Raw genomic sequence first — 23,773 nt, 5'->3', positions numbered from 1 at the left:
GGACTACAGTATCTCAGAGCCTTTGCCCACCGCCCCTAATCTTCTTTGTCTCCCTCATCTTTTCTATTTCAGCAAACATGGTTCCCTCTGTGATGCCTTCCCAGATCCTGCCTCTATCTGGGACTGTCAGCATCACACACTTCCTCCCCCACCCTGATAAGAACAGTGGCCTCCTGTTCCTGTCAAGAGAGCTGAGAACTACTAGAGCTAACAGCCCCCGGGCACTGTGATTTCTGGTTTTAGATCACACTGGACCACCGCAAGACTGCACAGTGTGCTCATCAGTTTAATCCCATCCAAATCCAGTTCCTCAAGAACCATTTTACTGTCGACTACTTGGTGGTCTTAGTGAAGTCGTTTATGGATGAAATTTCCTATAATTTTGTAAGAAGCAAAATATAGCTATGGTTATATTGCACATATTTAAAACGCTACATGACTAATTTCTCTGAGAGAGAGCTGAGAGAAAGCCGGAATCCTCTGTAGGGAATTAAGTCTGTAGGGATGGGCAGGCTACTTCTGTGATGAGAACTGCGTCATGTTCCACTTTTGGCAACAGATGCCAAGAAGCTCAGAATTAAATCTGAACCTCAATCAATACATTATACTGACCCTTACAAATGGCAAGATTGATTCTCCTTTTCTTTAGCTCAGGCTTTTTACTTTAATTACATTTTATTTCATTGTTTCACTATTGCCCATTCTATTGCGGTTCTGATCAATGTATTTTCCAAGTCTTGTTTTAATGTATATGCATTTCAAGGCCAGACAATTAAATTGGCCAAGAAACACATTATAAATAATTGCATCAATAAAATGTGACATAATTATTTCTTCCCCACAAAGTATATATTTTAATAAGAGAGGGATGAAAGTCCTCAATAAGAGAATGGAAAGATACCCACAGAGTGGGAAACTGTACTTGTGATACATGTTTTTACAAGTGCCTTATATAAAATAAAATAAAATTAAAATAAAATAAAATAAAAAGAATAAAATAAAATAAAATAAAATAAAATAAAATAAAAAGGACTTCAAATAAGCCAAATCCAGACAAGAGAAAACAGGTAAAAGGTCTTGAAAAGTCACCTCACCAAAGAGGATACCAAATGCTCAATAGGCATTTTACAGAATTTTTAACTCCATTAGTCACAAAAATTAAACAGGAAGCCCACACTGAGCGCGCCTTCTCTGCCCGCGGGAACAACAAAAGTGCAAAATTAAGAACCACAGTGTCGGCTGCGCGCACGGAGCAAACAGCACTGCCCTCCGCGAGCTTGCGGATGCCCCCGGCCCTGAGGGTCAGAGGAGGCTGCTCTGCTGGAAACGCGCCGAGCAGCCCTGCGAGTCCACTGGCCAGCCGGGCAGCCGCAGCCCCGGGCCAGAGGCGAGCAGGGCTCCAGGCGGGCCGGCCTCGAGGCCCCCTCCTTCTCAGAACTAACCCCCGCAGCAGACCACTGGAAGCTGGACCTCGAGGGGCCCTTTTCCTGGACGGGGCGAGGGCGCACGAGTTGCTTCAAGGGCCAGACTCCGGCCGGCTTGGGCGAGAGGGGAGAGCAGAGGCCTGCAGGTGACTGAAGGGGCAGCGCCTGGGCCGCACCATCACTGGAGGCCTCTGCTGCCTCTTCCTCCTCCCTGGGGGAGGACTTTGACCCCGGCGGCAGGGGGTCGCCCCACCCCAGAGCATCACCCTACAGGATAAAAAGCAAAACCGCACAAGGCCCCCAGGTCCCTGGACCTATCTCATGGGGAAGCAAAGCCCAACCTCCTTCCTGGGTGGCCTACAAACCTGCCTTCCCATGTGAGAGAACAGCTTCCATCTTAGTTTCTATCATTACTTGATCTCGGACAAGGCGACCAAATCAGTATCTTAACATTTAATTTACAAATATTGATCATTACCACTTTGTGTTGAATGACTGTATGACTGGTGAGTGTAAATGTTTCTACATAAATAGAGTAATAGTATATATGGAATTATTTCCCCCATTCGCTTAACACTCGGGCTGTGCTATATAAAGCTTAAGTTGAAGGCAATTTCTCTATCATCAGAAACTTGGGTCGGTACCCTAACTTAGCTGGTTATCATCTCCGCCGTACCACAAACAGTGTCTTTAAAGGGAAAAAGAACTGTGCAACCTTCCGATTCTTTTAAGCCAAACATTACAACAATATGAACATTAATTTCATTCTCTGGTGGTAGGAATTTTGTCATTGTTTGTTTCACAGAGAACACAGCAACAGTCTCAAGAACTTCAAGGAAGCAAAGCAACTGCTTACTAATGAAGACCAACATTATACATTGAGATATAAAAACTGCCCATTTAAGTTCATCATTATTTCATAAATAATTTTGCTTTCTCATACACAGGTGACTGTTGAAATAGGAGTTCAGCTTGCCACCTGGTCCAGTCTGACCAAGTCTGTTAATGATCAAGTCGGTGCACTTACATTACTAAAGCACACGCAAAGAAGCATGGGCGTCTCAATACACGATGTATTCTTATGTCATTTGTGGGAGAGCCCTGGAAGGCTGACTTATTGAATGTGGAAATATTTGAAAGAAGGAACTAAACTGGAATTCAAACACTAGAAAATGGTTTATCGTCAAGAGAAGTTGATGCTGGCATAATATTTTCTGAATAGAAAGAAACCTTAAGGAAAAGGTAAAAATATTTTGACTTTTTAACGACAAAAGGTCTACACAGTTAAGGACAGAAATGGTGAAATGTAAATATTGGCTATGAAAAGGAAGGGCTGTAATACCGATGCCACTGACGTTAATTTACAAAATGGTATTGTCTTTTCCTTATCATACCAAGGACAAGGAATGTCTTGATGAGTCCAAGTCCTCAGAACTATGTTTAGTTAGTTGTTAACTATAGCCTAAGAAAGAAAACTGTTGTTGGTTGATTGGGTAGGTGGATGGATCGGTAGATGGGTGGATGAATAATGTTTGCACCCAGGAATTATGATTTCTGGATTATGAAAGAATGGCCTATTTTTAAGATCTCAATAAAGAAGCAGATATTATACTAAGAGACATTCCTTAAAAATGTGGAAATAGGAATATAATTTCTTTCAATTAATTGTTTATAAAGAAGGCTGCTTCATCATCATTGCTATGCTTTGAGTCTTTTACGCATATTTAACATACTTGACATTACTGAAATCCTTGATTTTCCAGAACAATCAATAACTTTAGGTATAAAGCTGTGTTGAAATATAAACATGATTATGAATCATGTTTTTTTCTAAATAGGCTTAGCAAAAAAAAAAAAAGAAGCTGACCAATATTTTACATCTGTAAAGAAAAATAACATTGAAAAACCTCATCAAGTTTGTAATCATAGACATTGTGTAGAAGAAAAACAAGTAATTAGCTTGAATGGTTCTAGTATTTATACTAGAGTGTAAATATATAGTATTCTGTACTATATGTTGATGATGAACAAGTCATTGTGACTCTCAAGGCCACCTCCTAATGTGAAGTACATGCAATAGGACTGTGGCTACAATAAGTAGGAGTTTCAGTTGATTTCCAGGATATTTAAATCAAGTGTCACACATTCCAATAACCAGAAGATCCTTATGTATAGCAACATGGGTTTATGGCTAGTGGCGAAGAGGTAATCGGTTTCATCCTTGTATTTTAAGAATGTGGTTTAGGAATAAAGTATGAGGTTTGCAACATTTATGAGAGCAAATAATGTGACACTGGATAGTAACGTTGTACATTTAACATAATGAGTTGCTATACAATAAGTCAGATCCTCCCAGAGTGTTAAGTTATGCAAATTTGAAAACTGCATTTATTATTTAATCTCTCGCTCCCAGACAGGTGCTTACTCAATAGCAAATTCTGATTTAGAATACAAATTTAAAGCTGTTTAATGAATAGGAGCCCTTAATTTTTTTAAATCACGCATGTAGCTAAACCATTTGTGTGCATTTTAAACCCTTTTCCCCTCCAAATGGTATTGGGGCTATTTTATTTTTACTACCATAATAGAACTGAAATACAAATACACATAAAAGATCTATCTGGAAATACACTTCCTATGAAGTAGCATTGCTCGACTCTTACAAGCTGATCTCACTTTGTAACAAAGAGTTGTTACCTTAAATTCTAGGATCTCCGACATTTACTAGGTTAAATTAGAATTCTTATTGTGGAATACTTATTGAATTTATGTGCGCCTCTGTCCAGCAGCACATGTCAAATTCTGAGAGTTTATGTTTTCTAAAAACTCACTGTAGAGGCCTTTGCTGCAATGGGGTTAGTTTAGGAATAAATACCTAAAGTTTTTTTTGTTTTTTTTTTTTTAAATCTTTGGGTAACTAGCTTAAGAGTAATTTGGGGTGGTCTGGAAACCAGGACCTAGGAGGAGGGCGCTTGATGTGGGCATCGCTCCTCACCAGCCCAAGGTCCCTCTGACAGACTAGCCTGACCTCCTCGCTGGTCGCCACCGTCTGCAACTGGCTGAGTTTTTGGCAAACACCCCGCAGGACGTGGGTGCAGCCTCCGTCCCGGGGCCAGCCGGCTCTGCCCCCCGGCGCCCCCGCCTCGGGGCGCGCGCGGGGCCGGGGGGGTCACTTACGACTGAGTTTTTCATCATGGCTTTGACTGTGAAGCCCTCAGAGACCAGGGAGTGAGGCGGGTGTGCCGGGAGCGACTGTTGTGCCAGCAGCTTGGTCCTCTTCGGCATCTTGTCTGGGCATTTGCTTATGCTCAGGGTCTCTTTTTCTGCCACCATCTTCCTAGGAAATGTCTTGTTCTCATAAAACGTGTCGTGAGCGAGTCACTGGGTTTTACGGATGTGGACAGGAGGTCGGGAAGACACTGTAACAAAAACCGCCTGAGGTAGAATTCAGCCCCTCGGGCGCCCGGGTCGCGCCAGGTGTGCGGCGGCTCCAGGTGAGGGACCTGCGGGAAGGAGGGGCGGGCCGCGGGCAGGACCTCGGCGAGAGCGGCAACAAGCTTCCAAAGGCGAGCTTCCTGGTTGCTAGGCGACGCGTCAACACTGCGCCCGGGTGGCCCCGCCCCCGTGACGCGTGTTTCCCGGGCCGCCGGCCGGAAGCGCGGCGCGCGCAGAAGGACGCGGGGAACTACGACTCCCAGAAGGCCGCGCGCGGGCCGGGGCGGCGGGGCCGGCGCTGGGGGCGGGGGACCCCGAGCGCCCCGTGGGAGGCGCGGGCGGGCGGGTGCGCGCAGAGGCCCCGCCGCCCGCCGCCGCCGCCCGCCGAGACCATGCTAGGTACGTGGTGCCCGCCGGGCACGGCCTCCGCGCCGCCATGCCCGGCCGTGGGCCTCGCCGGCCGCGGCGCGCGGACCGCGGTGCCCGCAGGTGCCACCGCAGGTGCCACCGCAGGTGCCACCGCAGGTGCCAACCGCCGGCGGCGGGCGTGTGTCCGCGGCCCCGCGCCGGGAGGCCCGGCCCGCCCCCTACCCGCCGCCCACGTGGGCGCGCGGGCCGCGCGCGGGGACCCCCGTGAGGACGGGGCGCGCCCGCGGATCCCGCAGGTCCCCTCGGGAATCGCGCCCCGAGGGGCGGGACCGACGGCGACGCGGGGAAGGAGCCCCCCAAGACCGGGCGGGCGCCCTCCCGGGGGAGACGGCCGGAGGGGCCTCCGCGGGCGCCAACTCGCGCACGCCCCGGTTGCTGCGCGCCCGTCCCTGGGCACCCGTGGGGCGCGCGGTGCTGTCGGGGGCGGCCGGACGGGCCGTGGAGCCTGAAGGCTGGGCGCTTCTCCGGGGTGTCCCCGGGGGCGCCCCTGCAGCCCCGTTGCACCCGCGCACCTGGGCTCGGGTGTGGCTTGCCCAGATGGGATGACTTGACAGCAGGGACCTGGAGAACCACCTGGCCCTTTTTATTCTTTCTCCTGTGCCAACCATTGCTTCCCACGGTGCACAGGAGTATTGACTATAGCGTGAATAACCACATCCTCCCCCTGGGCAGGAGAGGTAGTTACCTGTGAAAACCACGTGCAGGGTGTGCAGGGGGTTGTTTCATACCGCGGGTTGCACCGCCGGGTCTGCCAGTGGGCGCGGTGTGATAAAAGCCTTAATGGGCCCTCGTGGACTTGGCCGCACTGGACAGCTCCAGGGAGAGGCGGCGCGGAGGGGGCTCGGCCTGAGTCACCTGAGTCAGTATCTGGGAATTGTTTTTACTGTTAAAGGTGATCACAGCCTAGACCTCGCCTTTTTTATGCCTGTGCTGCCCTTCATGGCTAGACCCTCTTACATACAAGTGGCACTCTTCCACGCTGTGTAAGCTCCGACTCATTTTTGAGGAAAACACACACACAAATGGGTACCTTGGTAGAAGGAAGTCAAGGGCATTGACTTACCTCACTGTCAAAACTACACTCCCTGTGCTTTCTCCAGCCCCCAGTGTTCCCTCCTCGACAGGGAGGCTGTTCCAGAGCGCTTGTGTCTCCCATCTGCTGTAGGACTGAGATGTTAATGCCCGGACCCAGACAGCTTCAGAACCATAATTTAATTGAAGCTGGAAAAATCGTGACTTGGTGAAAAGTATGGAGAACTTCGAGATAGTATTATAGCAGAGTAGAACCATCTGAGAAAACTCAGAAGGTGTAATTTTTGGCGCCTCCATGAAGATACATTTTCCCTTTTTTAAATGAGCGGTCTTTGTGTATGACACTGAATTTTAATAGTGATTTTGTGTACTATTCTAAATATCCTTTAGAACTGGATTTAGGCATTTGTGTAGTATGAAATATTAAAGCACACTGATTATATAATCCATGTGCTTTAATACATTTAGATAAGTTAGATATAGATGATATAGAGATATAGTATACTGCCAATAGTCAAAATTCAAATTCAGTATCATATGTTTGAAAGATTTTTGGTTGATTAATACAAACAGTAATCAGAATATAGTTTTCCTCTCCTTGGTCAACTTGCTCTCTTAGGTAACTTACATATGTGCATGTACAGATCTACCCCCCCAGTAATTCCTCCTAGTCTTTTATTTTATGGATGTATACAAATTATGCAACTATTCTCCAATAGATGAGCACCCAGTAGGTGTACAGACAGTTGCTAGGATCTGGGATGTTTGTATCCATGACTTCGCTGCCTATATAAGGATTTATATAAAGTCCATTATACTTTCTGGTCAAAAATTTGTAGATTTTGGATTTTGCCAGGTGTTTCCAACTGGTTCTAAAACAAGTCACCCCACTTTACCCTTCTGTCTAACACAGCGAGGTAGGGAAGAGCATCCCTGCCCTTCTGGGCTAAGAAATTGTGGAAGGGCACCTTCTGAGGACACTGCTTCGCCCAGCAGGGTGCTGGATGTCCCCTCACCCTTCCCTCCCTTGCAGATCCCCCACGCTCGCCCCAAGGTTAGTGCCTCTGAGCAGTGCCCAAGCTACACAGCTGTCCTTGGCGCCCTGCCCTCCCTCACAGAGTTCCCTGTGTTCTGTAAAATACATTTTTTGCCTTCCTGAGAGATGAAAAAAGTAAGTTTTAGTGAATTTATGAGAGAAAAAAAACAAAAACCCTCCCACTTTTCATTTCATAAGCTTTATTTTCAAGAAAGTCAATCCACAGTTGGTGCCCAGGACTTGTCTTGGTGCCAGCAATGCGCAGACACCGGTGCCCTGCCACGGTGGACATACAGCCTGCCTGACTGCCCACATGCCTACCTGTTTGCTTTAAATCTTGTGTGTGTGTGGTGAATTTTAAAGTCTCAGAAATCCCATTTCTAGCAGAATATACTGTGCACTACTATTTGCCCCGAGTGTGAGTACCCAGGATAGATTCTAAAAACTTCTGTTATAATGAGGTACGATTGACTGTGCCACAGAAGTTCTGAAGTTTTGCATAGGTTTCATGTAATTATATGTAGTTCTTCTTTGAGTCCATCTAAAATGATAACCTTATGCCCTTATCAGTTCTGGACTATTTCTAAGGCTGTTTTTGAGTCTGCATTTTTTTTTTGAGAAAGAAACCTTATAACTCCGTTGCTTAAAAGAACTTTGTATTAAGATATGCAAATCCATTTCTACCTCCAAAGCTGCTTTGAAAAGTGCAAAAAAAAAAAAAAAATTCTTCGAAATGCTTTGTATTCATGAAGGCAGTTTCAGTGCAGAATACTTTCTTCTGCTAGCTTTTATTTCTTTGATCGTGAAAATTGTTCTTACCTCCTATTTCTTCAGCCTTTAATTGTGGCCCGGTGCTTGTTCAGTGTTTCTGTTTTAATTTGCATTTAATGAGCTCATTTTAAATGTTTCTTTGTAGTGATCTGAATGGTTTCTCGCTTAAGTTATGTAATATTAAAGAAAGAGATTTTTGTGGCAGGAGGCTGACTTGTGTGGCAGCTCTCCGCTCTGGCTTATTTTCTTTGTCTCTGAGGGGAGAATCTGGGGTAGAAGAATCGTGGTGATATGTCTGTCTCCCCAGGCCTGCACCCCTCATTATCTCGGCCTCTACCAGGTTAATCCTGATAGCTCACCCTCACAAGATAGAACACTCTCTTCCTCGGATGAATAGCTGTTTCACAACAGAGCGTCAGGTCTTTCTGAGCTGCGAGATCAGGCGGTGCTGTATGGGGGGATCCAGGTGGGTGGTAAGCATCTACCTAGTCCCTGTGCGGAAGGGACACGGGGAAATGTGGAGGAGACCAGATGAGCTTGCCCTCTGTTTGGACTGATAAGACACATATTTGGGGTAAGGATTTGCCCTCTGCCCAGCAGAAGCAGGGTCATTGGAAAGACGTGTGAATGTGTGAGCACACACACACCCCCTGTGACTTTTCATGTCTCCTGGGTTGTTGTCTTAGCTTTGATCGCCCTCTCCCCATTGTGCACCTGGAAGCTATTGTTTGTCCTTCAAGACCAGTTTCAAGTGACACTCACTTTAGAGAAGGTCTTCCTTAAAATAGCCACCTGGGTGTCAGCTTCTCATTCGGAGCATTAGCTCCTCCTTAAAGCCACTTTGCCAGGTCCTTGCTCAGAGAGCGGGAGGTGTATGAGCCACAGGCCTGCGGCCCTAACCCCCAGAGTCCTGATAGAGGTTTATCCAGAGAGCGGGAGGTGTACAGAGCCACAGGCCTGCAGTCCTAACCCTAAGTGTCCTGACGTAGTTTATCCAGGGAGGCGCTGGAGAGGGCGGCTGTGGAGTCTGGGGAATCATTGTCCCCCTAAAGTAGTCTGCATCTGCTCCTGTAATGTGTGGCACCCGACACCAAGGATTCTATTTCCTGTTTCTGCACTGAGCGGAAGGTTGGTGTTGCAGGAGCCAGAGCTGCTGAAGCTCTCCCAGAGCCATGCAGGGTGGCTGCCTTTCAGCAGCCAGTGACAAGAATGTCCACCAGCTACTGAGAACCCCAGGACAGGTGTTTGGACTTTTAAGAGTATGGATGGCTTCTTGATGATTTCTTCAACTTTATTGTAAGACTAAACTAAGGTCTCCCTGTCCAAAGTTAGCATCAGCACCCTTAGCACCGAAGAGCCCAAAGTCACTGTGTCCAGAAGATAACATCCTCCACTTCCCTCCACGCCCACGCCATCCTCCTGGACTGGGGGGTCGGGGTGGGGGGGGAACCAGAGCTTAGGGAACTGATACCGAAACTCCAATTGAGACATTTTTATTATTTACGTAGTTGGTGACTGCACCATCTTTGCAATTATTAACTGTCTGTGGGGTTTCCATGAGTAAGTAAGATGCTAGAGACAGAGCCCGTGGTGACTACAGAGTGGTTCTATCAGTGCATCGTACAGAGTAGATGCGCTTTTCAGCACATGGGAAGAGCAGTTCGAGCGCGAGGCGCCCTCTGTGCAGGCCGCGGGGAGGGCTGGGACTGGCTGGCCGTGACATCTGTGTTTCCGAGAAGACCCTTTGCTGTGGCCTCTACCTGCGTGTCCCCACTTCTCATCTTTCTTTTTATTTTCTTTCCCACATTTCCTTGACTTTCTTTGAAGCTGAGATTTTAGCATTTCATTTGTAGCGGGAGGAGCAGCTGCTGTCTGAGCAGTGAAGAGGTGAGCTCTTTCCTCGCCCCCCACCCGGCGCTGACTGTTGATTGTGTGTCTGAGGGTCCTGATGGAATAATGGACCCCACAGGCAGGAACCACGTGTCTCCTACAGGGAGATGCTTTGTAGCTCCAGCCTCTACGTTGTGCTCTCAGAGGAATCCTGTCTGATTACCACCTTACTTTCCCGGAGCCAGAGTTTTGGGGAGTGATGAATTTTGGGTTGGCTTGAGGACAGAGCATGAGTCAGGCTCCCTGCCTGGAAAAATAAAGATTTCAGAGTAATTCTTTATGCCCAAGTTCCTCTCTTTGCTCTTGAGCTCTGGCTTGGGGTCTGCTCCTCTCTTCTGTTGGCCTTGGAGCAAGAGGTGCAGATGGGAGCACAGCTGGGGCCGCATTCTTTGAGGCCCCAAACATAGATGGCCTGAGCCCCAAACATAGATGGCACAGTCAGTTTGCATTCCCCAAGTCTGGGAAATTATGTGTGCCGTGTCTAGAGATGTTTTTAAATGAAGATGCTTAAATTCATAATATTGAGTGGGAATCGGATGTGTTTTATCGAACAGTTGATTTAGACATAATTAGGTGATTCAAATAGAAAGTCATATATAGGGGAAGTCTGACATTTGCTTCCCACTCCATTTCGAAATTGGTGAAATTTCTAAATTTCAGCAATTTCCAGTTGTAGGTAAGGGAGTTTCTTCCTTGACTTTGGTAGTCTCTGGAGTTTCCTTTGTTCTCATTGCCTGTGTTTGTGAATGTGTGTGGCATCTGCAGTTCTCACTGTCTGCAGAGTTTCTACCAGGTGTATTGCTTTTCCCCAGCAACTTTATTCCAAGGAAGTCACTAAATAATCTTGAGTTTAGAGAATGAAGCAAGACTTCTGCATGGGGCTATGTCTTGGCCTTTATGCCCTGGTGGTTTTTGGGCACTGCAGCCTTTTATAACTCATTTATTTTGGCAAGTGAAGTTCTGGAATAATTTTAATTAGGGTCTCACATCTAAGGAACTTCTCCACTGGATTCAGTCATAGTTGTCACAATTCTTTGTGTATGAATTTGTTAAAAATCCCTTCTGGCTGCTGCAGCCAATTTAATCATCTTATGCCCAATGGAATACGAATTACTCAGGTGAGTTAGTTATGGAAGGGGTGGGGATGTGTTAGAGGTCAGGTTTCTGGAGGTGACTTGATTTTTACCTTTGTCCTCCAGCAATGATGATAACAGGGTAGTTAACATTAACGACGTAAGACTGATAAATATATGTGAATTCTTTAATAGTTAAGAAGATTTTTTTAAAGTATTAATGTACGAGCTTAGTTACCATGGCTGGAAATTCGGTAGTGTTGTCATTTTCCCCTGTAAAATATCAGGAAGTAGAGTAGACCTCAATGTAGTGTCTCTGAGTTGTGGGAATTTTTTTAATTGTGGTTTTCTGTGTTTCCAGATCTTCAGTATTAAGCATGTACTGTTTTGGGAACACAGAAGTGCAGTAGTTGTTATGAACAGCCTTAAGGAAATGATAGATGTGTCCCTGGAATACATGCAGACCTGATTATACGGTTGTGACAAATTATGTCAATAAATTACCAGTGGTGGGCCTCCCTGGTGGCACAAGGGGTTAAGATGCAACCTAGGAAGCTGTTCGCAGCCCCTGCGGCATGAGTTCCATCCCCGGCCAGGTTGCTGACCCACAGGGCGCAGCAGACCTCTCCTGTCTCCCCGCTGCTCCCCTCAGCAGTGGATTTCAGTCAGTCTGCCTGTTCTGTTCCCCACTCTGTCTCTGGTGAATCCTCTCATCCCCACACCTCTGGCCTGTACCCCAGTTCTTGTATGCATAAATAAATCTTTAAAAAAAATAAATAAACTACCAATGATAGCATACTTTGAAATAATTTCATGTTCTTGGTCACAAAAGTGGTATTTTCAGAACACAAGCAGCACCATAACTTCGAGAACTCTTTTTTCAGTGATCCCATCCGGGGCTGAGGCGTGGCACAGTGGCTGTATTGCTGCTGCCGCTCTTAGAACCAAATCACCACTAGTTTGGAGGCTTAAAATAGCACAAGTTTGTTATCTTATAGTTCTAGTGGCCACATGTCAAAGCTGAGTTTTAAGGAGTTAAGATCGAGGTGTCGTAGCAGGACTGGTTCACTCTGGAAGCACCAGTGGAGAATTTTCTCCCACTTCTCCAAGCTCTTGCTTGGCTCCTGGCCCCTCCTCACAGTCTGCCTCAGTGGTCACTCTGCCTTCTTTGCTGTCGTCCGCCTCCCTGTTGTAAGAACACTTGTGGTCACACTTAGGGACCCGCCCCCCTGATCCCCCCATCTCAGGCTCCCTAGTGTAATCACATCTGCAGTGCCCTCTCGCTGTGTAGGGGTTGGGGTGGGGACACCTTGAGGCGTTCCTGCTCAGCTGCCAGAGTCATCACAAAGGCTGCCGTCGTCTGCAGGCCGGTTTGGGGCGTCCTGTGATGATCTGCAGGATGACAGGACGCAGGGTGGAGCGTAGCGCTGCGTGGGCCTGCCTTTCCCGAGGTCACTTAGAGGCAGCGCGGTGAGGGGCGCATGCTGAGTCTAGTGTGTCTCCGTGGGACTGGCTGATAAATCTGGCCAAGGACATAACTCACTCTCAAGGTAGTTTTCCCAGGTGGCGAACGAACAAGTGGCGACCGGGCGGGGCGGGAGTGGTGAGGTACAGCGGGGCAATGTGCTGCACCAGGTTGCGCCTTTGTATCCTGTGGAGCAGGGGAGGCTGCTGTGCCCTCGGCAGGTCGCAGGACCTCACGCGCAGCACATGGTCAGGTGGAGCCGCGCGCACAGCCCTCTGTGTGCGTTTTCAGTTCTGATGAGCGACCTCACTGCGGCCGGGGACGCCTGATGCTCCCCCGGAATCCTTGGGCATTGCCTTGCCCGGTGTGAATAGCAACTGCTCTGGCGGCTGCTCATGACTCGGCGTTTTGAATAAGTTCTAGTAAGTTCTTAAGGCCATCAACAGACGAAATCCGGTATATTTTCGCTGCTTTGAAAACGACGGCAGAAGGGAGTCGGGGTTCACCGCGTCTTCCCGGCGGCGGCGCGGGAGCCGGTGGGCGCCGCGAGGCCTGCGCGGCCGGTTTTCACTGGACGCAGAATCTGGCTCTTGAGAGAAGTTCGCTTGGTTGGAGAAAAGAAGCAAGAACGTCGGTGTGAGCTCGACAGACACTCGCGGGGGCTCGGAGCCCTGGAGCCCTGGAGCCCCGGAGCCCCGGAGCCCCGGAGCCCTGGAGCCCCGGAGCCCCGGAGCCCTGGAGCCCTGGAGCCCCGGAGCCCCAGAGCCCCGGAGCCCCGGAGCCCCGGAGCCCGGGAGCCCTGGAGCCCCGGAGCCCCGGAGCCCGGAGCCCCGGAGCCCCGGAGCCCCGGAGCCCGGGAGCCCTGGAGCCCCGGAGCCCGGGAGCCCTGGAGCCCCGGAGCCCCGGAGCCCCGGAGCCCCGGAGCCCCGGAGCCCGGGAGCCCTGGAGCCCCGGAGCCCCGGAGCCCCGGAGCCCTGGAGCCCTAGAGACATGGAGCCCTGGAGCCCCGGAGCCCTAGAGACCTGGATCCCCGGAACCCCGGAGCCCCGGAGCCCTGGAGCCCTAGAGACCTGGAGCCCTGGAGCCCCGGAGCCCCGGAGACCTAGAGACCTGGATCCCCGGAACCCCAGAGCCCGGAGCCCGGGAGCCCCGGAGCCCTGGAGCCCGGGAGCCCTGGAGCCCTGGCCCCGGGCCCCGCGGCTGCTCAGGCGGGACAGTTGGGTGCGGGCGGGCGGGGGTGTCCCCGGCAGGCCTCCCGCGGAGGGGCTGGGTGAGCGGGGCCTGCAGGCCCAGAAAGCGCCTTCCCCACGGAGGGAGCCTCTGGGCTCCTGGGCCAGGAGGGGCGCCGGGGCGGGAGTGGAGGGTCTGGCTGCCAAGGGCCCGGCCGCAGGGACAGGGGCCCCTCCTTGCTGGCGAGGTCGGGCTTTCTGGGCGGCGAGGGGCCTCCTGGTCTCCGTGCTGCGCGTGGGCGGGCCAGGCCTGGCCTCGGGGAGCCCTGCTCGTCCCCCGGACTCATGGGCCAGGTGGACCCGGCGCCTGCCCGAGCCGAGCCTGGGGTTGCGCGGACGGGGTCCTCCTCCTCGGGGCGCGCGGGCGCAGCGACAGGCGGGCCACCCGACAGGACGGCGGTAAACGGGGAGCTGCGGGGCTCACTGGGCCCCACCGCCCCGCCCCGGGGTCTTGGGGGGCCGTGGGGTGGCTCCCCGTGGACAGGCAGGCGCGTCCCTCGCCTGGGCCCCGCAGGCGAAACTGCGGTGTTTGGAGACCCCATGGCCGGGGCGCGCCCCCCCGCCGGCCCGGGGCTCGGGGTGACCGCGTCCTCGGCCTCGGCCTCTGGCAGCCCCGGCCCGGCCCAGCGGGACCCCAGGAAGGGGTGACAGGGGTGCGCTGCTTCCTAAGTGCCTGGGGCCCGGGACTCGGGGCCCCACCAGTGTGTGACGAGGTCCCGTGTTCCGAGAAGCGACCACCGGTCGGTCCGGGAGAGCTCGGTCCGGTCCCGAGCGGCCCCCGCGGGCCCTCCCAGGGCCGCCGCTGGGGCGGGGGGCTGGTGGGTTTTCCTTGGCCGGGGCGCCCTGCCGTGCGCAGAGCAGCCTGCGGGGCGCCCGCCTGGGCCCGGCTGGAGTCGGGTCCGCGGCCTGGTCCCCGCGCAGCGCTGCTCCCGGGAGCCCCGTGGAGACGGGCTGGGGCCGCCCAACAGCCCCAGCATCGCTGGAGCCTCCTGGCCACATCACCGAGGCTGGAGGTTAGACCTGGGTTTTCCTGATCCCGCCCTTGCAGGCTCGTCCCAGGCTGCGCGAGAGGGTTGAGGGAACCCGCAGGCCGGGCGAGGAGGGGGCGCGGGGCCTGGGCCTCGCGCAGAGCCGGGGCCGCCTGGATTGGACCCGACTCCACTGAGTCATTCGGAGCGGGAGCGAGAGCGCCCGGCCGCGCCCGGTGTGTGAGGGCGCACCCCGCGGGCCAGGGTGCCAGGCACCCCCGCCCAGCCCCCTGGAGGGCACAGCCGGGGCCCAGCCCTGCCCCGGGCTCCTCGGGCGGGTCCTGAAGACGTTCCTTCACATATTTGTGAGCGAGGCCTAAACTCTCATGCCTTTCTTAAAAAAATATATGGGTAGTTTTGAAGTATTTGTGACAATTTTCAGTCAGCACGACCAGCTCCAGCAGAGTCTTTGCATCAGCCGTTTGTTCTGCCTCCACGTAATTAAATAACAGGACACGCCAGCAGCACCGCTTACCTGAGGACGCAGAGAGAACTTGATGAATAAACATCCCTGCCCTTCTGGTGGCTCGCAGGGGGCGGAGACAGAGTCATCCATCAAGTCCATGTCTGCGGTTGTGCTCAAAAACCAATTTATTTTTATTTTTAATGAATTATAGAGACAAGTGAATATGAAATTCCTATCTGAAGCAATGTGAAATTTCCTGTTTTTTTAACGTAGCTTGTTTTAATCACATACATTGCAAAGCAGTAAATCTAGACTATTTACTGATCACATTTGATACTCAGCTAGAAGTCTGGACATAACTCGCAGTAGTTTAATGTTGACTCCTATAATGCTGCTTATAAATTGTTATTCCATCCTCTTACATTCTTTTTTAAATTTTTTTAAGATTTATTTATTTATACAAGAACGGGGGTACAGGCCAGAGGCGTGGGAGGGTAAGAGAATTCACCAGAGCCAGAGCGGGGAGCAGAACAGGCAGAAGGACCAAAGTACACTGCTGAGGGGAGCAGCGGGCGAGGCAGCAGAGGTCTGTCATGCCATGTGGGTATCTCCCTCTTTGGCTGGCGATCGAACCCACACTGCAGAGGCTGAGGACAGCTTCACAGTGCCGCGCTCAACCCACTGTGCCACTGGGGAGGCCCCCCCACCTTTTTATTTTTAATAGTGAATAAACAGTAGCTCATATAAAAATCTTTTCTAGTGGGTCATACACATGGTACTTTGTGACATTTAAATCTTTTTATATTCCTTAAGATGAATTTTGAACCCTAAACACTTTGCTTTTGTAGGATTTTCTTGACAACAGAAAATAAATGATCTTTCTCAACTTTCTTTATTCCTTAAGTCTTGCACCCTTTTCTTGCTTTGCCAGAGACCTAACAATAAGTAATAGTCTCCTAGTGATTTTTTTCTGCCTCCAAGAGTGTAGACTTGTTTGGTTGTTTGGTTGATGATTGATTGACGGTGCTTTTGAAAATCAGGCATGGAATTAAAAAATATATCACCCATGGCTGGTCACACTCCTGTTCACTTCCATCCTGTCTCGGCCACAACCCAACTCACCCTGCCCCCCAAACTGGAACATGACGTTAGCTCATATACTTAATATATTTCCCCACATAGCAGTGTAGTGAAATGGCAGTGGCTGTCCCTTCACAGGGGCCTGGCGCTGGGGGGAGAATTCCGTGCACGGGGAGACGGAGTAGGGCACCCTGTAGTTTTAGGTTCTAGGAGACAGGGAGGGGTCCTGGCTTTTCATTACCCAGTTGATGATTTTTCACAGCTTTCTCCCAAGCGTCGACCCGGAGATCTTTAGGATGCCCTAGCGTAGTGATGGTGCGCCAGTGAATGCATCCTCGTGGCTTACACCAGAGTGTCACGGGAGGTATGAGGATGAAGTTATTTTTATTCTACTTACAGAATAGTAACGTAGCCCGTTAATGTATCATGGGAGCTGGCAGACGACATGAGACTTGGGGCAGGGACAGAGGTCTCAGTACTCATGACAGCAGATTGCACAAGTGTGATCCTGCCTATGCCAGTTTCTTTGCCCACATGCCACAGGGCTGATGCAACGTGCCCCAGATGGATGCTGTGTCGTGCGTGTTTGCGTTGTGGAGAGGGCTGTTTATCGTGTGTCACAAACCTACCACGTTCTAGTAAGCAGTGTGCAAGTCTCTTTTCTGTGGGATAATCATTACCTCATTTCTCAAGGCCATCCGATGCATAAGTCACCCTGAGAATGGCTCAGGTGAAAGGGAAGTCAGGCCCATGTGCCCCCGGTCCCTCAGCAGGGCCTGTGAGGGGTGGACAGGACCCAAAGAAAACTCTGCAGTAAAACCAGGCTCCTCCACCCTTCACCTTCCCTTGTGTCAGAAACTTAGTCTCAGAAACTTCACTTATTAGTGTCTGCTGATTTTTATGCGCCGTTTCTTTCTCCAGTGATCTGCCTTGTGAACATCCAATAGTTACTTTGTCATTTGGACTGGATTTAGTGCACACAGTTCTCTCAACCTTCTTCCATGTTGCTCTAAATTGGAACATTTTGTGCTTCCTTATGGCTGAATAGCATCTCTTCTTCATCCAGGCCTCATCAGTGGGTCCTTAGGAACAACCAGCAGTTTTCACTCTACCATCTTGGCTTGTGATAAGTTTCACACACATATGCCAGGAGGGGATCACTCTGATTCACTGGACCAACAGGGCCTAGGTCCATGTCTATGCAGCCCATGTCATGAACCGTTTATTCAAGCTGTGGTCGGGGGCTCCCATGCAGCAACAGGGCCAGGCCCGCCTCCAGTGCTGACTCCAGCCACAGGCACTCCCGCCCCCCAGGTCTCTGACTCCACCTACTTGGAGTAAATCCCTGGGGGAGGCCAGTAGGGCGTCATTTGGGCAATCTAAGTCAAGTCTGCTGTCATTTCGACTCATGCAAGGATGTTCAGAATGGCATTGCCAGTGACACAGGGCGAGTGGGCGCCACCCCTGGGCCACTCCTGCTGGATGAGGGTCGCCTTTGCACTGGTTCCATGAGCCGTAGCGGGTGTATCCTGAGCAGCTGCGGCCTCAGTTGCTGTCTATGGCACGGCCCACGTTGCTGCGGGCTCGGGACCAGCCTGGAGTAGTCAGGCTAGCTAAGTCTGGCCAGGCTGGGCGTTTTCACGGGGGCGAGGGGCGTTCTGTGTTTTGCAGCTGCTGTGACGGAAGCAGGCCCATGGACAGTTGAGGACCGGGCATGCTCCTAGGACTTTTCTTTTTCCCTAGTCCATGGATGAGGTTGGCGGGACCAGAAGCAGGCCGGGGAGTCGGGCTGCCAGCTGCTACGGCTGCTTGACTTGCCTGGATCGTGTGGCCATCATGCCAGGATGAGCTCAGCATAGGGGCTAAGAGCACGTGGGTCAGAGTCCCATCCCTCCCGGGCTTGAGGTGACCCCTGCCAGTTGCCTCATTTGAAATTGGTCTACCCACCGCCTCGAGGTAGCTGTGAGCCTTCCAGCTGCTCTATGTTATCTTTTCTCCAGTCACCCTCCCTCGTATGGAGACCTTTTGTCCGGGAAGGTCAGGAGCAAGTGGGATAGGGGATTTTTTACAGAATTTGCCGTCATTCTGTCCACCACTTTGGCCAATGTGGAGGGGCCCAGTGAGTGACATCCTCAACGCTGTGGGCCAAGTGACCATTATCTGTGGTCTAAGACCACGTTCAGTCCAACCCAATAGCTGGTAACTGAACTGAATGGTGTCCGAGTCCTCTAGGGCCCCTTTGGATCACTGTCCACTTGGAGAGTGTGTCCGCTGTCCTGGACCAGGGTCCCTGCCAAGGGATAGAAAACACCCATACCTGGGGAAGGTGAGGGCAAAATTTCAGTTAATCTCCACCCTTTCTGGGAATAGCTGCATCCAGTGACCACGCTGCCCTCCTGAGGCGTGCAGACCGGGAGCTGGTGAGAGGGTCAGACATATCTTCGAGTAGATGTTTGAAGCCTATTTTACCTCTCCACACTGCCAGCACCACTGGTCACGGTATGCTCTTTATGGGAGAAGAAACACCGTTGCCAGAGCAAAGAGTGTGGGGAGCTGAAGGCATGACGGCAACGAGCCATGATGATGAGCCAGAGTCAGCTGATTGGGGAAGGCAGAGCACTAGACTTATCCCAAATGAATCGAAGCTTTGATGTAGCCCCGCTACGAGGAGTGGCCAGGACACCCCCAACCTCCTTCACCGTGAGACAACCGGTGGCTCTGGGCGGTAGCGGGAGTCCGATGCATGGGGTGACCTCCCCGTGCCCGTCTGATGGCGGGTGTGCTGCCCTGTCTGGGGGAGGGCGGACCCCAACCGGTCAGCACAGACTGGAACAGCAGCCTGTGGGCCTTTGCCGTGTCATCTCCATCAGTGACCCAGAGTGATCAGCACCCACGGTTTACTCCCACCGGGGTGTCATTAGCGGAGGGGAGGGAGCGGGTGAGCACCCCCACGGTAGCAGTGGCGTGGCTCCTGCAGTCCTGCCTCTGCCCTCAGCCTGCTCCCCAACATGGTAGTCGGGAACCTCATTTACCCCGCCTTTCACTCGGGTGAAAGCGCTCCCTCAGAATTCCAGGGCTCTCTCCCCTCCGCTTAGCGAGCCTGTCCTCCTTGGCCCGAACTGCCGGGGCTCAGCTTTGGTTTTGCCCTACTTAGTGACTCCGCATTTCCCAGCGCTCTTTCCTGGTGGCCGGGGAGGCTTGAGGATCCAGCTCAGAGACTAAAGATGTCGGTGCCCACGGCGGCGGGATCAGAGCATCTTGATCGTGGCCGCCTTCCCCCAGATCCGCGGCCCAGATGGCTGTAGTGACTCCGTGGAGCTGGGAACGCGAGCCAGGGGCTCACTGCTTTTATAGCAGGAGCCGGCCACGCCTGCTCTTTGCCCGGGAGAGGTAGTCTTATCTGTCATCTGCCAAAGCAGCCTGACCCATGGCTTACGTGAAGGGGCAGCGTGCCCTTGCAGTCCTGGCACAGCCGGGGAGACAAGCGAGAGGGCGCGCGGGCGGGCAGCTGTCCTCACAAGGCTTGATTGGAGCCAATGCTGCCAGTATGGAGTCGGGCCCGGGGCTGAAACGGAATAGTAATAGAGTATTGGCCTTTGGGTTTGTGAAATAATAGGTATTTTCTAAGTGGGGGGACATCCTGGGTGTGGAAGAGAAAGATGACAGTTTTATGTTTTATTTAATATTTTATCGCTGTTTAGAATCAGTGTCACAAATGTCCTGTTGGGTTGTTTCGAAGGGAATCTGCTCTTCTGCCAATTTGTTGAAAATGCAAAATTGTCTTGCTCTGCTATTTGCTTTCACTAGTACTTAGGGAAATTCTATTTTATATTAGCTTTATAGGTGATAATTAAATCAAATACATGATTTGCATTTCATTTACCTTCTTGCAGACTCTTCTCAGTTAATTTGCTGATCTTAATGGGGCATAAAATCTATGTTTCTGGCATAGATATATGTACATGTTTTTCATACTGTTTTGAAATATTCTTACCAGAAACACTTTTCTTGGGGCATGAATGGATTGAGACTCTGCCAATGTTAAATCATCAAATGTAGTGACAATTCTTTTTAGATTTCCTAAATAATTTTATTTATTTATTTTTTAAAGATTATTTATTTATTTATACAAGCACTGGGTACAGTCAGAAGCGCGGGAGGGTGAGAGAATTCACCAGAGCCAGAGCGGGGAGCAGAACAGGCAGACGGACGATGTACACTGCTGAGGGGAGCAGCGGGCGGCAGGAGATGTCTGCGCGCCGTGTGGGACCCTCACCCTGGGGGCCGGAGATGGAACTGGTGCTGCAGAAGCTGCGGGCAGCTTTGCAGCCCAGCGCTCAACCACTGCACCACCAGGGGAGGCCCCTAGATAATTTTAAAATATGCTATTTGGTCTTATCTAAGCCCATAATTAAATTTATGGTCTTCTCTAAGCCCATAAATAAATTTTGAAAATTAAATCGATCATAACTTTGGGATATTTTTCTCTTCAGAAAGAGAGCGCATTACAAAAAAATGATGATGCCCTTTCTTCAGTACGACACTGAAGTAGACTCTGATTTTCTTACAGTCATCCCAGAGGTAATTAGTAGAACTAGAATCTTTTCATTTTACTCCTTTGGTTTAGATAATCTTTCTAAAAGTGCACGTCCATGTCCTGCCATTGTGAGCAAAGTGGACAGAACGCAATTGTGTTTCGGGTCCTGAGAGGCCTTTTACCCCTTAGGGCTGTCAGTGTCATTGAACAAAATTAAAAAGGTCAAAGAAAAGCCAGTTCACTTGGGTGCCTGGTGGGTCCTTCTCTAGTGGTTACGTGTTGGATGTCCCCCAGTGTGAGGCTGCTGGGCCCCCTCCGAGCCTGTGTGTTAGGGCTCGGAGGCCAGCGGCTCTCCGGACAGCCCTGATGACGCTCAGATGGGGAAACTGCTTTCTGACTTAGGAAGCCTCTCTCATATTTATGAGAAGTTAACTCACAACGAACTGTTCTATGTTCACTGCATCGCTGCTTTTCCTCCCAAGGAAGTAAATTTTATGTAGAAAATCTCTGAATTCTTGATTCGAGGGTAAAAGTATTGTGTTATTTTACTCTTTCTCTTGGCCAGTGTTATTTTACTCTTTCATTTGGCTTTTACTATGTTAAGAATTGTTTCTGTAGAATATGGCTTCTCAGAGAGGGGAGATTCCTTTTACATTTGCAAGTAGAAGAGAGAAGGATGTGGTGGAGACAATGCCCAGCCGGTGCATGCTGTGCCCAGGGGTGCTGTGTCTGGGTCGTGCCAGTCGGTCGTCACAGCCTCTTACCCATGGGCGATCCCAGGAGCAGCTGAAGCTCCGAGGGGCCGGGTCAGTTGTCCAAGGTCAAGAGCAAGGCAGTGAGCCCGGGTGTTGTGACCCGGGAACGTGTGCCTGTGGGCGATGCGCCACCCAAGCTCCCCCTCTGCTTCCTTAATTCCCCAGTTCTCTTTCCGGGTCCCCATAACCTTCTCCGCTTGCTCCTCTGAATCAGTTTAGAGGCTAAAATAGCACATGAAGCTAAAAAGTTTCTTTGACTTATAACAATTTCTTCCAGAATTATCTTGTTGAAAGTAAATAGCCCATCTGGCTCCTCCTTTCACAGAGCAAAACTCCGAAGTGAGCTTTGTGACTGAAGCTGGCTGAATTCCACGCGGCGCGGTGCTGGCCCCAAGCAAGATGAGCACAATCTGTTTCTTCTATTTCTAATAAAGGAAGAGATGTGCCTTCATTTGCCTCTTTAATTCATTGCTTGCATTTTATGTCCTTCTTTCTCACAATGGCAACGTTCCTACTGTGATTTTTTTTTTTTTAACATACAGGTAGAGTGGAAACTGTAATAATCACCTTGCAGTCAAGAACACTACAGCAAAATAGCATTAAAACTTGCATTTCCAGGGCCTCCCTGGTGGCGCAGCGGTTGAGCGCTGGGTTGCGAAGCTGCCTGCAGCCTCTGCAGCACAGGTTCGATCCTCGGCTGCTGGGCGAGGGTCCCACATGGCGTGCAGACCTCTCCTGCCGCCCGCTGCTCCCCTCAGCAGTGTCCTTCGGTCCTTCTGCCTGCTCTGCTCCCCGCTCTGGCTCTGGTGAATTCTCTCACCCTCCCGCGCTTCTGACTGTACCCAGTGCTTGTATAAATAAATAAATAAATAAATCTTAAAAAAGAAAAAAAAAGTTTGCTTTCTAAAAAAAAATATAACAAAAAACTTGCATTTTCAGACCAGCCCGTGAGATTGTTAGCTGTGTGACTCCCATTGATTCGCGGGAGCTGGAGGGGATGGTTGAGAACGCTGTGTTTCTGCTGCCCTGCGCTATCCCTGCTCTCGGAATAAATACAAGTGTTTAGCGCGCTGCTCTAGAATCTGCGGGAGTCCAACAGCTCCGCGCCGCACAGCCTGCGAGCTTGCCTCTAAGTGCCTTCATTTAGCTCTCTGCTTTTACTTCTGAGAAGCAGCAGGGACTATCCCTGTGGCCCCGATAATTACCTTCCGACAGGGCTAGTGAGGGCTGCAGAGTTGGAACTTAAAAATGGATTCTGCGTTTTCCCTGGCCAGGAAAATAATTTGATTCTTTCCATGTCTCAGAGCTGATAAGGACTTACAATGTGATGTTGTTAAATGTATTATTTTAATTTCTAATTTTCTTTGGGCACCAGGTTTCAAAAGGTCATCCTATAGTGTTTGATGATGTCTCTCCATGACTGACAGCTGTTCCCCAAATCTCATTATTTTGAGGAAGAGTTCTAAGAAGCCAGTTCCTTGTCGCCAGAGGCCTGATAATTCTCGCTAAATGTCAGTTCGGAGATAGGCTATCTGGATTTTACACTTAGGAACATGTCTCCTTAAAGAATTATTACCAGGCTCCCCCTGACGCGGGGCACTCGTGATGAGGAGAGTGGGATTTCAGGCGCCGAGCGTTGGGACTGGCTCTGCAGGCGGCGTCTTCCTCTGAGAGGTTATGCGGGCAGCTGAGGTTGCAGCGGCATCTCGTAGCCATTTTAAGACCTCGTTCCTTTGAGGGAGGAGAGGAGCTCTTCAGGGGCACTCCTTGAGGGGCTGAGCTTGGGAAGGGCCTTCTGAGAAGCTTCCCCGCTGCTAGCCTGTCCTGCTGCTGCAGCCCCCGCCCCGTCCAGGCCAGGCTGCAGACACCCTGGCCGCGCACAGGGGCAGCTGCTGGGTGAGAACAGTTCCCGTCCTGGACGTGAGAGGCTGACGAGCCAGTTTCTAGAACTTTGTTACTGATGTCTTTTTTTATTTTAATATTCTTCACTTCTTGTGCAAAAATATCAAAATTACAGGAGAATATTACCTAAAAGCTAAGAGATACGTTCTCACCTTTGAAACTCTGTATTTCTCTGTAAGTTATTTTCCCATGTAAATCTCTCCACATTTGGTAAAGGCAGTAAAATTATTGGATGTAGTTTAAAACCGCTTAAGCAGAATACCGTTTCTCTTATAGCTTTT

General features: G+C 50.7%; 2 protein-coding genes and 1 long non-coding RNA gene across 5 annotated transcripts in view; 2 read left to right on the top strand and 1 right to left on the bottom strand.

Annotated features, from left to right (window-relative positions):
* PACRG (parkin coregulated) overlaps window positions 1-5,012 on the bottom strand; it is a 403,478-nt gene extending 398,466 nt beyond the window's left edge. The window contains exon 1 of one of the 2 annotated variants that reach the window (XM_054697962.1): window positions 4,602-5,012. In XM_054697962.1, coding sequence (XP_054553937.1) covers window positions 4,602-4,757 — 156 coding nt within the window. In that variant the 5' untranslated portion in view covers window positions 4,758-5,012. The remainder of the gene's footprint in view (window positions 1-4,601) is intronic. The other variant, XM_054697963.1, reaches the window with a different exon arrangement.
* Window positions 5,013-5,216: 204 nt separating this feature from the next.
* Window positions 5,217-23,773, top strand: part of PRKN (parkin RBR E3 ubiquitin protein ligase) — a 1,086,879-nt gene continuing 1,068,322 nt past the window's right edge. For both annotated transcript variants that reach the window (XM_054697960.1, XM_054697959.1), the window contains exon 1: window positions 5,217-5,258. In XM_054697960.1, coding sequence (XP_054553935.1) covers window positions 5,252-5,258 — 7 coding nt within the window. In that variant the 5' untranslated portion in view covers window positions 5,217-5,251. The remainder of the gene's footprint in view (window positions 5,259-23,773) is intronic.
* Window positions 8,087-22,223, top strand: LOC119253036 (uncharacterized). Its single transcript, XR_005126974.2, has 3 exons — window positions 8,087-12,640; window positions 20,792-20,879; window positions 21,916-22,223. It is a non-coding gene; the product is annotated as an uncharacterized LOC119253036 (long non-coding RNA).

The sequence above is a fragment of the Talpa occidentalis genome, unplaced genomic scaffold (genome assembly GCF_014898055.3).
Source record: "Talpa occidentalis isolate TD23 unplaced genomic scaffold, MPIMG_talOcc4v2.1 talOcc4.2, whole genome shotgun sequence".
In the NCBI taxonomy this organism is placed as follows: domain Eukaryota; kingdom Metazoa; phylum Chordata; class Mammalia; order Eulipotyphla; family Talpidae; genus Talpa; species Talpa occidentalis.
The sequence above is the reverse complement of the archived record's forward strand: the minus strand, read 5'-3'. Positions and strand labels throughout refer to the sequence as shown.